This window comes from Fringilla coelebs (assembly GCF_963513975.1).
Source record: "Fringilla coelebs genome assembly, chromosome: 1".
Lineage (NCBI taxonomy): Eukaryota > Metazoa > Chordata > Aves > Passeriformes > Fringillidae > Fringilla > Fringilla coelebs.
This window is the reverse complement of record NC_140028.1, coordinates 20,756,072-20,770,803: the sequence shown is the minus strand read 5'-3', so window position 1 is coordinate 20,770,803 and position 14,732 is coordinate 20,756,072. Positions and strand designations below refer to the sequence as shown.

At 36.5% G+C, this 14,732-nt stretch overlaps 1 protein-coding gene across 18 annotated transcripts in view; it reads left to right on the top strand.

Moving 5' to 3' along the window:
• The window catches only part of RIMS2 (regulating synaptic membrane exocytosis 2), a gene marked incomplete at both ends in the record, with an annotated part of 444,787 nt that overhangs the window by 342,920 nt on the left and 87,135 nt on the right, over positions 1-14,732 (top strand). For 2 of the 18 annotated variants that reach the window (XM_084219769.1, XM_084219759.1), the window contains 2 exons: positions 239-271; positions 10,332-10,367. The exons of the other annotated variants lie outside the window; for them this stretch is intronic. In XM_084219769.1, coding sequence (XP_084075895.1) covers positions 239-271; positions 10,332-10,367 — 69 coding nt within the window. The remainder of the gene's footprint in view (positions 1-238; positions 272-10,331; positions 10,368-14,732) is intronic. 18 annotated transcript variants of the gene reach the window in all.

Sequence of the window (14,732 nt, the reverse complement as noted above, 5' to 3'; positions counted from 1 at the left end):
ACTCTGTCTTTACTGTTCTTTTCCAACAACTGTAGTTTAACCACTTCTTTCTCAGCTTTCTTTTTTTCTTCTAGTGTCTTTTTTTTTTCTTTTTCTCCACTTACTAACTCTGCTCTGCAGACTTCTCTCTGAAACAATTTTTGGCCCTTTCCCTCAGTGTCAGTTTTAACCTTCTGAATACATCCTCTCACACCCATCTCCTTTGTCTATGTCTGTACATTACACGATGTGATCACAGAAGAAGCGGAATCCTCAAGGAGAACAAACTCAGGTCTGTCTCTTCTACTGCTTTTCTCTGTGTTATTTTTTTCATTTTACCTTTTCTATAGATTTTATCACAGTTCACCTCACATACTTTTCCCTCTCTTCCCCCTCAGTAAACTGGCAAAATATTGTCAAGCTTTAAGAATTTCAGTTTAAGACACTTATGTAATTACTATTGCCTATAAACTGTGAACTCTACAATATAAAGTCATGAAAGGTAGCTGATGACAAGTAGGCTATACCTTAAGACTTTAAACTGATTTGAATTCTATCACATCAGTTCTTATCTCCCATCTCAAATAATCTGAAAATTAGCCTTTAAAGTTCCAGCTAACACATGAAAACAATCTATAATTTGTTTTATCTATGCATTTGAAATTTGCTACAAAAAACACAGAAACTCTTCTATAACTAGTTCTTTTTGACTCTGGGAGGATATAATTTCAAAACTGATAAATTTTAGTAAGTTAAATTTCATGCACTGGAATTCCAAATTTAGCGTTTGAATAAAACCTGTTTTGAATGAAACCTGTTTCAATTAGAAGTAGAGTTTTTAGTCAACAAAAGTTCTTTTCTCATACCAAAAAGTGCAAATCAAAAAGTTATGATAGTATGAGAGCAAGAAGTCAGAACACTGAAGGAGTCCTCACTTGGCTGCATTATTTATGAGGCTTTTATTTCATATTGTATATTACTTATGGTTTCTTTCATGACAAATTTTAAACTGCCATTTTATTGAATTTTCCATGTACTTTTTATTACTGGCAGAGAACTAATATCTAACAGGGCATCCTGGCTCTGAAAATGCAGTGTTTGTTCACATTTCCCTGCTTGTTCAGTTGTGGTATGTAGAACAACAGCGAAATTCCCCATATTTAATTAAATTAAATTCGGCTATAAAATTCTAGTTTTTCCATTACTGTGTAAAAGCTTTAATTAATTTCCTGTTTCTCTGCTATTATCCCAACAAATTAGAGAAACCACTGGGTGCCATTTAGGTTAGCAAATCTGGAGAAGTTTTGGAGTATTTTGACTGGCCCATTAAATTTAGGTGATATTTAGTGAAACATTTTTGTCTTTTCTCTACTATGACTGGCTCCTTCAGAGCTCAGTTTTACCTTTCATACTGGTCTTGTCCTAATTAGATTCATAGATTACTTTTACAGAATCTTGCAGATGTTATTTGCTGTGGTTTTCATGCTAAACAAATCTCAAGATAGAAATTGTTAAAATTACAGGGTAAAAAAAAATGAGGATGGGTAGGGAAGACAACTGGCAGGCTTTTCTGAAATTGCTCTTTTGTAAATCACTATTTTTAGGAATTAATAAATTATGCTGTAGAAAGACTGAGTTTGCTTACCTTGTGCTTATGATTCACTGCCAGTTCCTGTGCAGTGATTCTGCATCTCTTTTATTAAAACATTGAATTTAGAAGATTGGGAGACCCATTTCCTATCTGTTCATTATAAAAGCTGTAGGTCTTTTTATTCAAAAACCTTCCTCTGAGTTATTGATTGAATCCATATATTAAATCAGAATGTGGAATCAGTCCATATCTCTCTCAGTGCTGGAAGAAATCAGATCATAAAATGGTCAGAAAAAACCATTTATTTTCATCACCTGTGTTTCTTGAACATATATAAGTAGGTAATACTCTGTATTATTAAATTTTTTGACCTTACAATTCTGCAAAACCCTACTTAGCTCACAATGTTAAGTAAATGTATTATGCACTGATGAATTTAATTGTCTAGCACACAAATGCAAAAGCATGATCATCTCTGCAGTTGCAATAGTTGTTATTACTGCTCTTAAACTTAGGAGGAGATTGTTGTGTGTATAGTAATGTATTTTCAGATGCACATTTGAAACAGGTCCATGTTTACCTCAGTAACAAATTGGGTTACGCGTTTCAGCACAAGGCGCTTGGAGCACAGCTAAAAAGCAAGAGTTTCATTTCAAAGGCATATGTTAGAAAAAAGTGTTTTCCCATTGCTTTAGAATTTGCTTTAAGAAGTGTGACTCTAGGCTTATCAATTTACAGGTTTTCTTAGGAAATGGCTTTCACATAGTTTAATTATCATGTTTTATTTTTCATGCTATCAAACGTTCATGCATTCCAGAGGATTAGCAATTGATTTGAGGTGCTATTAGACCAAGAAGTCTTGTGAAAGCTAAATATCTGAATATGTTACAATTATGTTGATACAAAAATGCTGCAATTTCCTCTCTCTGGATATTATAATCTATAATTGTAAAAAAAAAGGATTTATTCCTTGAAAAAACCTAGATTTTCCTATTGAAAAGTTTTATGAAAGTGTGTGCAAAGCTTTTTCTGTATTTCAAGCACAAACAAGTTCAGAAAGACAAGAAGCAAAAGTATTTTAATATGAATTTTGTTATCTGACAGCAGTAGAGCTTGATAGCATCCTTACTGATTAAACCCTGTTTTTCTTAGGTGAAGGAGGAGCTTTGTGATCCAGGGCTTCCACAAACCTGCTTTGAGATGCAGGGTGTCCATATTTTTAAAATTAATATGTTTCAAAGATTTAGATGTTGTGAACACTGTTGAGAATGTCTTCACTAAGAGTATTTCCATTCAGGAGAAGTGGAAGTGAGCCCTTGTCTGCCCAAGAGCCTTAGTGAGAAGTAGACACCTTTATTTTCATCTCTAAGACGGGTGAGACCAATCAGTTATCATTGTGGCAAAAATTACTGGCAGTTGCACATAATATTTACTGTGTTCTTCAAACATATGAAATACAGAGAACATTCTTCAGAATTCCAACAATTAATCTAGCTGACTCAAGTAACTGCCCAAAAACTGATCATCAAAACATTGCAAAGGTGGATCTGTGCCAGTACAAAGGCAGTCAGTGCATATACAGCAGAAATAGTGCTGAGTGAGTAATTCTAGGATGAGAAGGGGTGGCATAGTGATGCCCAGGCATTCTAACCTTTCTAACATGAATGGAAGTTAGAAGATAGTGGGGACTGTTCCATTTCTAAAGGGCCATGAAAGGCATGGGAATAGATATTGAAGTCCTTTTTTGCAACCTCTGGCGTAAAACTGTAATGTTAAGAGCACACAAAGGCTTGATTAGAGTTTTTGTTAACTTTCAGAGTGAAATTCAGATAGATAAGGGCTTTGAAATACCATTTTTTTGGTGCTTTATTATGGAGTTTCTTTGTAATAACATGATTGATGGAAATGAAGCCTACAAAAACTAACAAACCCTATGAGGATGAGTGACCAAATTATAGACCTGGACAGTGGAGGGCCAAACAGTGAAAGGGTGTGGCAAATTTACTGTAGGAGAAAACAAGGACAAAAAAAATGGTACAGTTCAGAGTGTTTAAGAAAGCTGCAGTAGAAGACAAGGAGCACAGGTCTTTTAATTCATTCTCATCTTACAGAACCGTGAGAGGTTTTTCAAGTCTTCTAAAAGTGAAGCTACTGTGATATACTTACCCTTTATAAACAGAACATGACACCCCTCTCCTTCTGAGTTATTATTGCAGTCAGTATTCTGTGACACACTTTCCTTTATAGAACAGGATGATGCCCTGTTCTGTTTCCATTTTCCTTATGTTGGAAAAACATTTCTGGGTAGGATTTGTAACATTTTAGCACAAATGTGTTTAAATTACTTGTGCATCTCTGAACACTTCTGTGATATTTAGTTTGACAAGCTTATTTAAAATCTGATGCCTTAGACTGTGAAAGAGACATTTAAATCATCTAAATCTGTATTTGGTCAACAAAACCCGAAGGGTAAACTCCAAATTCAGTTGAATTTTGTAAGCTCTGAATTCAATCTACAGGTACTTAGCATAGTAATAAATGTATCATACTGGATGGCTGGGCAGCTCTTTGTCCTTATTTTTTTATTTTGTTTAGAATTAAAAACAAGAAGCCAAAGACTTCTGAAGTAGCCATCTGTACTAAACCACAAAAATAAATGCTGATGATCAGTCTGCTGAAGCTAAAATAGTAAATACATCAGATTATGTAATTTAAAATGACAGCATAATTTTGCAAAATGTTTGGTAGTTTAATTTGTAACTATTCTGAGTTCTAAATGCAGGTGATCATTTTCTGTTCTTTGGTCAAACCTTTGACTATCTTTCTAGTTATTGAGATGCTAATGAATACGTTTTGCATTCTTCGATGGCTGAAGAATCTCTACTAATGCCTGTTAGCTTTTCTGAGAGCAGAGGCACAATTATTCCCAAATGCTTCTGCCTGTGATTGGAAGTGGCTGTGTCAGAATGTGAAATTCTCTGTGGTTATGCTGTGGAGTGTACCAGTGGGGGGAACTCAGAGAAGCATGCTTGGCAAACAGGATATTGAAGAGCTTTATAAGAAGACTGCTCAGGTTTTCCTGAAAACAGTGAAGAGCTTATAGTGTGACTGATCTGAATGGATTTTTATAAGTACAGAATACAAGGGCCTACTGGCCACTCACATATTTTTCTTTTACACTTTCAAAATCCTATTTTAGGCCATTTATATAGGGAGGATGTGCCAGAATTCTTGGGAGAAGCAAAACGGGATGTTTTAGCTAATATTTGACTTACCGCTTCTTTCTTCCATGCTTTTTCCATGTAGACCTCAGTATTTTATGAAAGCCACCAAAATGTGTGTACACCTTTGCATGAGGCACAGAAAAACATCACTGGCTACCCTGCAAAAATCACCATGGAAAAGGATCTAGGCAGCATGAAAAAGGGCCAGCCATAGCCCTAATCATCACTTTAATAAATATACAAAACAAAACTTTCCAACTTGCTTAAAAAGATCTTTGTCTTTTAACATCTGCACTGATCTGTACCTAATGATAGAGACCTTAGCTGACCCTGTCAATTAATAAACCCAGGATTGTAGAGATTTTTTTAACTTCCCTGTTCAGATAACCACAGCATTTTATTCAGTTCTTTTACCAAACAGTGCCATGTATTCTGCAAATAATCCAGAGAAACATTGTTAACATGCTTTTAGCATTGTGATAAAAATTTATTTAAGTGGCAAGAAATGTCCCCCGGGTTTTAGTCTTTCTTTAGTGTTTCAAGCTTGAAACCAACAAGAAAAAAAATCCAAAAGAAAAAAGCCATCAAGCAATCCTCAAATAGAAAACAGGAATGTGAAGCCATGTTCCCTTGCTAGGAAACTGGCTGGCTGAAATAGTCTTCTTTTGAGCATGCCCTTTTAAGGGAAATAAGTTACATTTAAACAATAATATTTAGTATCAAGAAGATATAAGTTAAATTGAAGAACCCTTCAACAACCATTAATTATTTTTTCTTTTCATTCATACTGTGATGTGGATCACAGACGCGGAAAGAACTTGTTTGGTGCAGCAGCACTTTTTCATATATTTGCCACAGGTCAGACAAAAAGGCCTGGAGTGAAGTTCAGTAACCATTTATATCACAGCATCTGATACTTTGCTAGACCTGTACCAGTTAGGCAGTTTTATTTTTCACACTGTTGAAAGCCAGAATGGCAAAATTTAGAGCTAATTCCTTAGAGGTAGACTTGGACTTTAATAACTCAGCAAACAGGAAGAAATGTTATCCTTTGAGTACAAGACCTTTAACTGGCAAGTTTTGATGTTCAAAGCAAATACTTCTCTGTTTCACAGTTTACTCTTAGGAGACAATCTTCTTTCCTTTGCCTGATTTGATAATAGGGCTATGAGGATGGTGCAGGGGCTTGAGTAGAAGCCACACAAGGAGTGACTGAGGTGAGTTGGTCTATTCAGCCTGGAGGAGACTGAGGGAAGACTTTGTGGAAGTCTGCAACTTTCTTGTGAGGAGAACAGGAGAGGCAGACACCGATTTCTCTTTGTGATGCCCAGTACCAGGACCAGAGGGAATGGCCTGAATTTGTGTCAGGAGAGGTTTAGGTTGGATATTAGGAAAAAGGTTCTTCAGCCAGAGGGTGGTTGGGCACTGGAACAGCTCCCCAGGGGTGACAGCACCAAGCCTGACAGAGTTCAAGAAATCTTTGGGCAATACTCTCAGGCACATGGTGAAACTCTTGGGGCTGTCCTGTAAAGGGCCAGGAGTTGGACTCGATGATCCTTATGGGTCCCTTGCAGCTCAGAATACTCTGTGATTTTTCAAGAGAAATCTCTAGTAAGAAATTCAGCTAGCGTATTTTGAAGTACTTACTCAAAGTTAGGATACTACATGTATATTCAATTTTAAAAATCAAATGTTATTTAATAATTTGGACTACTTTGAGAAATCAGACTCAATTTTCAATAAAGCACATAAGTAGAGGAGGTAATTTATCCGCTGTAGAAATAGAATTCATAGTCATATTGCTGATATTAAGTGTCTGCAAATATGAAAAATAGAAGGATAAAACCTTTTATGTCATTGTCCTATCTTATGCCTAAACTCAGAAACAAACAAGGACTTCCATATCTGTCTCTTCCATATCTGCAGTGACATGCATATCCTCCAGCACTGGAAGCTGCATTTTTTTTTCATTCAAAGCAAGGAGGTCAACATTCATTTTAGACCTCTGATCAGTTTATGCAAATATCAGTGAACAAGAAGAGAAGGGTCAAGACAGAACCAGGATCTAACCTTAAGTTTGGAGCAGTGAGAGGCGGGAGAAACCCTGGGAAGCCCAGCACCTCCCAGTTGTAACCTTAAAGCTGCACAATCAGGTTGCTCCTTATCACCACCAGGAATCCAGCAAGCCTGAGCAGTTGGTCAATGCTGCCATGAGTAATTTTTGAGCAATTGTTCAATATTGCCATCAGTATCCCTTAATAGGGAGAAATCTGCTATCCTGCTTCTTCTGTGGAGCTCTTATTCTATTCTCTCATCTGTTCCGAGGAACTTGGAGCCCCTGCTACATGAGACTTCTTGGTGTGACGTGGGTGAAGTCTGATGGGGTCCTGGTACCCCCAGGTACCCATCAGAAGAGCAAAGCTCATTAAATTAAGGCATTTCCAAGAAAATCAAGGCCATTTTAGATCAATTTTAGTTCTTGACAAGTCTGCTCTTGAATGAGGCTCTTGTATTCTTTTCTACTGATTATATCTTCCAGATACATATTAGATTGTTAGATATATCTCAGATATATTAGGACCAGTTAGAAAAAACAAGAAGTTAGACCATGGGAGCATGGCCATGTCTACTATTAAATAAAATGTCAGTGGTCAATCTAATAGCAATGTCTACTGTGATGGTAGAAGAAGGTTTTGAGAGAGAATATTTTAGCATTTCAATCTCTCTATGTCTATACTTAATTTCTATATTTCATCCATATACTTAAATATATCTGTATTCTGATCAAGCAGAAAACATACAGTTATTTTCTGTAATGTGCAGAAATATCTCCTTCATGAAAGCATTGATTTATTTTCTCCAAAGTGCATTGCTCTGAAAAAAATTAGTTCTTGAATTGAGAACATTGCACCACAGAACACAATATATGCTTTTCACTTTGTAAATTAAGGGTAAATTAAGTAATGTGGAAAAATAATTACTAATGCGAGGATACTGGTCATATATAAAAAAAATCAGATCAAGATTTTTTAGGAATGACTGGTGACTTTGTCTTCTTATATTTTCCAGTTTGAGACAGTTTAAAATAATCTCATAGTGGTTTATGGGTTTTCAGCAGTTTCAAGACATAAGACTCCTTAGAGCTTTTTTGTTTTGAACACATTACATACAAAAGCATTAATTACTTTAGTATCAACATCCTGAACCTGCTCTGAATTCCTTTAGAGGTGATGAATAGGTCCATAGCTGCAGTGAAGATCTTTGCTGCTGTGATGCTAATATTGTTTTATTTGGTAAATGGATAATATCAATTTTGTTCAGTTCTGCTGCTTCCACCCAAAGTAAGATCTTTCTCAATTCAATCTTCAGTCTTTTCTAGTACTTCTTCAGACAGCTCTTCACAACACATGTGAAACCTCAGTTTGGAGAGTCGGATCCAGTGTGTTGAGCCTCCTACTAAAAATCTGAAGAATATATCTATTGTAGAGATTTGTCACAGCACTTCAATTACACTTTTAAAATTCAAGAATCTAATAGACTTTTGTGTTTGCTAATACTATGATATTAATTTCTACAGTCTGGTTTGAAAATATTTTTCTATATACTTTGTATATCTAGAACAAGAATGAGTGAAAGTCTGACAGGTTCCAAACTTCATCATTTTGACAATGTATTTATTTAAAAACACATGTTTGAAAGACATTTTGACATAAGGGTGAATGGACTTCTAGGCCTCTTTAAAATTATTACCCTGTATAAGATTTCTATATTAAGATAATATTTAGGCAAAGTAAAAATTTCTTTTCACTATGCATATGGATGTCATCATTCTCCCTGAGCTCAAGCTCATGGGTGTTTTAATGACTCAATTCACTTTCCTCTATTGTGTGTTATGTTGGATCAGTGCAATTGCTATCAAATTGCTTTCTGCTTTAGAAAGAAATGCGATGATAAAAGACATTGTATTTGTAGATTTTATATTGGTAACAGCAATTTAAAACTAAAAGAAAAATAAAAATATTTTGGTTGAAGAAAAAGGTTGAAGAGCAAAAAAATCTATCGTTCTGCTATTTTCCTAGCACTATCCACATCCCACATTGACAGTAAGGCCAGACTGCCCAAAGGCCAACTCAGAAGAACACAAAAAGCCTTATTTAAAAATGGTGTAGGATGTGGGGCAGGAAAGGTCAGGGAATGGGAGAAGTTCCAAGAACTGATTCAATAGCCACTGATTGCTAAAAGTGTAGGGTTATGACCTGCCATAACTCTTTCCCATTAATTTGCCTAATAGGTCCACTAGAAATTGCCAGCAGAACAATAATCTTGTTCCCACACATGATAGGAAGCCAGATCCTATTGAAGTGTAGCATATTATTTATGCTCTCTGTAGGAACACATTTTTCCTTTTTATGATTTTACCTTGCTTGAGTATGATTTCTCTCTGAATTTGACTTCACCCTCTGCTTTGATACCCACCTACAAAATGATATTTCCTTAAAATACAGCAACTCTTGTTTTCTTCTTCAGTCTGTGTACTGTAAATTAGATCATAATTTTTTGAGCAATCCTCAATAACCAATAACTGGAAAAATATTTAGTTCTAGTAATGCACACTATTCTTGGTGTGTAGCCTGGGGGCTGTTGCTCCATATTCATGGGATTGTTTTGATTGAATTTAATATAGTTTTGAAAAGGAAACAGAACCTATTTCAAAGTTAATGTATTTCTAATTAAAGTGAACTTTCATTTGACTTGAAATTCTTTCATATTATTTACCAACACTGGATTTCAGATTATTTGTGGGCTGCCAAATTATTTGATAGGGATCCAATATATTTTCATTTCTTTGTGACAGATGAGTGCCCTGAGCCATTTACAACCTTTGATATGTATTCAGAGTTGGCATCAGTCAGCTGAGTTTTTGTGCATGAACTGGATTTCTGGGTATTGACCGTAGTGTCTTTTGTTCTTCATAATTTTTAATTCTAAGGCAAGTTACAGTAATATCATTATTAAACCTTTTCACCTGTTGAAGTTATAAGAATTGATTAAACCAAAGAAGATTTCAAGTAATTGCCAAAACCCATTCTGATATATTCATTTTTTATGCCTGAATCATTAGACTGTATCTTGTGTGTGTACTGCATAAAACCTACAGCACAAGCAAATGTTTTTTTGCTTCTGTTTTTGTGTCATTCCAATTAAGGAAACTGGAAAGTAACTCTACCTGACACTTGCCTTGCTCTCTTTTTCTTGAGTGTGTTAATGATTCTGGAAGAGCACAAAATATCCATGGGTTCCCTTCAGTAAATGTTCAATAACAGTAGACAAATGTATGCACTAGCATGCAGTGAATATGCCTCTAGATTTAGAGCACCATACTTGGTTGGTTGACTAAATTCTTCATGTTATATTAATTTGGTGAGTTTTGTTAATGTTTTCCTTTTTAATGCATTTTATATTACTTTTATTATTATTTCTGCATTTTTTTCTCTCCCCTTCTTTTTGCTTTACATATTGCTTTCATTTGTTTGTAGAAGAAAAGAAAACAGATCCAGAGAATGGGGATACAGGTAGGGTGACTTATTAAAAATATTTTTGTGTTTTTCCCTTAAGTTCTTTTATCTGTTATGTTTAAGCAAATACATAGCAAAGAGTTGGAGTGCAATTTTTATGTATTTTACAGATTTCAAAATAGACACTAGGAAATGGAGCCTAAGAAAGGACTTTCCCGAATTTATTTCCTTTGCTATTTTAAGGGTGTCAGATAAGGGTGAGAAATGGTAAGAAAGAGACCAGAATCAGCTAAATGCAGATATCATACACTTTAAGACCTCTGTTCTGTCCTCCCCTCTCCAGACAGGGAGCATGCTTACCTGCACATGTTTTTCTGCTCCATTAGAGGTTTCTGTTTTCCAAAATATCAGTCTTTATCAGACTTTAGTCCCCTCATCATGAGTTTTTTCCCCCCTGCCTTAGTGGCTGTGCCTCCCAAATTTTCTATCCCTTTCATTCATATGTCTTCAAAACTAAATCTGTTCTAATATTATAAGGGAAACTTCACTCTTCTTCCATACCAGATTCCCATTAACTCTTTGTGCCACAGACGCCTCACTGTACTGCAAACTCCTCTTCCAAACTCAGCTCCTGCAATAGGATCTCCATCCCCAGCATCACTAGGGACTAGAATGGTTTAGTAAGTCCCACTGGAGAAGACAATGAAAGAAAGAATGAAAGAGCAGAGGTCCCAGCTGGTTTTATTTTGATTTTTAACCAGATAGGTTTGCCTTAGGCTGAGCTGGACGATAAGACCAGTTTGTTGTCCCTTTTTTCTCTGGTGTGGATTGGATCACAGGCTATCAGCTGAAGAACCTTACCCTAGAGAGTAGCCAGTATTTGACCTGAAGAGCAAATAACAGTCTTTAGCTCTAGGCTGAATTCAATGATTGTTTATCTCCTTGTAAAACTGTGGCTCAGTGAGCAGCTCAGGGGTTAGGAAAGTTAGATACTAACCAAATCACTGATTACAGCCCTTCACTTTAGTGGTGAAGTAGCTGAATCTTATCTTGTTTCATCTTAGCTTATTTCAAGTTAAAACATGAAAATAATGTTTTTTATTTGAAGCTGAAGCAGTGATTTTAGTGCTTATCCTGAGCCCTGTTGTAGGAATGGAATTATACAGCCACCACCTAGACCATGGCAGGAATGATGTGGCTCTTACCTCAACAGGGCTTATCCCTAGCTTCCACTTCAATAAAAGAATCAAGCAGAGTTTCTTTTTCTACTATGTTTAATAGGCAATAGTAGTTACACTTCAAGCTAGGTCCCTCTTATTTGGGGCCCTGCCTGTTGCTTGTTACTGGATGTTATAGTCTCTATAGGTGGCTTCATTTTCTGATTGCACTCCTGCTCATACAATCCTGTTTGCAGCATCTGGGGTCTTCTCTTCTGATTTACTCCCACAGCCTCCAGGCACCCTTTTGTCTGCGTCTTGAGAAATTCCCCTACTTTTGTTACAAAATATCCTATAGCCAAAGCTGAAATTATAGTTCATTGTCTCGTGGTTACATTTCCATAGATAAGCATCAAATTCATGTAGCCCGAGGTTTAATTTACTGTAGTCACTAGAGCTAAGCTCTGGCACAAGTCTCACTGCAGTCCTTGTGGATCTGAGAGTACAGGGCTGCACTGCACAGTACTTCTGTGCTTACTCTGGCACTTCAGGAGTCTCTGCTCTGTAGTTATATTACTTTCCCTCAGCACATTCTCTTCTGAAAATATGGGGAATAGCTGGTAATGAATCAGCAGTTGTGTCTCTGTCAGCCAGGAATTGCCTTGTGCCCATGAAAACCCCACTGAACTAACCTTCAGGCCATGGGTTTTTAATGCAGACAGTTCAAAATAACCAAAACTCCAGAATATTGCCTGCAGTGCAATGCCCCCAGTTATGTCTGGTGAGCAGCACCAGGCTTTGTTCTTCCCTTCAGTCTTAATTCTTTGTGCTCATATGGCTGGAATTTTAGCGTCTCATTGGATATTTCTGCTGGAGGCACAACTGCTGTTTATAAGCAAAATTCTGGAAGGATGCTCAAGAAATGAACTCATTTTACCTGGCCAAAATTTGGTTGCATACACTTTGATACAATGTGGCAGTACTTCAGTATATCAGAAGCACCTTTAACTTTTCTAGTGCCAGTCTTTATAGTCCTGAAAATGTGTTGTACTGGGCTCCAGCTCAGGATCTAATCACACAAGAGCTCAGTCAGCCCTTGTCATTCAGGTGTGTGAAAGCTTATGCTCCTACACTTTAACCACTGTAGATAACTAATGGTTGGATTCAGGTTAGTTCTGGTTTGTTGCCACATCTCCTGACTGCAGTGGAGTCCTTAGGGAGGACAATGTTCTGCCTTGGTTACCAAACTCATGTTAAAAGCTGAAGCTGTAATGCACCCAGGCCATTACTGATCTCTCTAGAAGTATTTTCTCTCCTGGCAAACCCTGCCCCGTAGGTGTGAGCTAGGAGAGGTTTGCCAGCCCTGCAGAGGTGATGACAGCCCTGCATTCCCCGCGCTCAGTGGGACATGCTTCCATGCTGGGCTGCGGGAATGGGGAGTGCCATGGCACTGTCCAGCCTTTCCTGCTGCCAGGCAGGTCCCAGCTGCATCGGGCTGCAGTTCCAGTGAGCTCAGCCTGGGGCTCGCAGTGACCCTGCGCTCCCTGCCTGCCAGCTCCGCGCGCAGCAGAACCAGAGCTTTCTGCTGCTTCATGAACTGTCCACTGCCCTCAGGTTTCCCTCTTCTTGCTCGTAACTGAATTCACTCACTTGTTAGTTTCAAAATTACAAAGAAGTTAGATTTTCCTTTAATAAGATTTTATGGGAATTGAATAATTTTTTTTTCCAATATTTTTCTGTCTTGTTTTTCTCTTGAGAAAAAATAAGCTACAATATTTTTTTTGTTTTGTTGCAGAGGACTCACACCAAGGCCTTATATCTTATGCTTCCCTTTAGAATGGCATATTTTGTACATATCATAGGCAATTGGATTTGTGGAAATCTAGCTTTCACTTTGCCAACTGATCATAGATAAGAATTAGTATTTTCTCAAGTAATTGTGAAGTTTCTAAGTTATGCTCATGAATTGTTATTTCTTCACTTGCTCTTTCCTGAAATTGGGCAGAATGTCTGGAGACAAAGAAAACATGCCATGATTTCATAATAAGACATAAGAAAAATTGAAAAAATGTCCCTTTTTGTGAAAAATGTCTCCTTTCTTACATTGTTGAAAAATGACAAGAAGATTTTTATTTCAGCAAAGGATGATTTCTTTGAGAGGAGGCTGGAGTATTTTACTTCAAAAAAAGTATATGTTACTTCTGTCATTGAAAAAGGAAAATATTTTCCCGTGTAACTTTTTGTTTTCAAGGGAAAAAAAAAATAGAGCTTTTAAAACAAGATCCTAAAAAATTCAAATCATCTTAATGATAAATTGACAAACTGCTATGGGTTCTATAATGGTTGAGGAAAATTATGATAGGAAAAATGAATTGTATTTTATTTTAGAAATTTTCATCTGCTGCTCTCTTTTTTATTTGTCCCTATTAAAAACATTTATTCTTTCTCATTAATTTTTCTTCATTTTAATTTCTCTTAGAATTTTTTATGAAATCTTTTCTTTCATGTTGTTGTAGGGTGTAAAGGTAGAGACTCAGAATACAAAAACTAGAAGCCAAAGTGCTTATAGAGAACAGAACAGCTTAGTGTTTTTGCATTCCCACTTCCTTTTACTTCCTCTCCTTCCAGATTTCCTATGAAGTGCCACAACTTGGCAGCTCTCATAGTATTGTGCTACTACTCCTATTTCTCTCAAGAAAGAAAACACAAAGCTGAGAGGCCCAGGTTCTGTGCCAAGCCTCACTTTGCTGTTAAATCATGACTTACAACTGAGGTTTAGAGTTTAAACCAGGTTTCTGTAGTACACTGGCATCTAATATTCCCATCTCAGTTCCATAGATGCAGTCCATATTGCTCAATACTTACAATATACAGAAACTTCTCTTTATGATTAGCAGGGTTCTGAAAATTTTATTCTAAACAACTTTTGCATTAAAATTATGGATATTTTAAGACAAATGTCATTCAAAATGAATGCTTTTTAGCATTTGGTGGATAATGATTTATTCTTGACTTATACCAGGTTAAAGTGGAAAAGAATCATACTTATGTGTGTATGATAGCTAATTATATTTTGTTTGAAAATCTTTTCTGAGCTGTTGACTTCCTCTCATTTTTCTATTTCTCAATCTTCCACCTCAGCTTTGACGCTTCCTTATTATTTTACATTGTAAATGGTGGTTCAGTACCAGCTTGTTGAAAACAGCTACTGCCTGTCACGTAGTGAGACCCCATCCCTGACTAAAGCTAATCACATATGTTATCC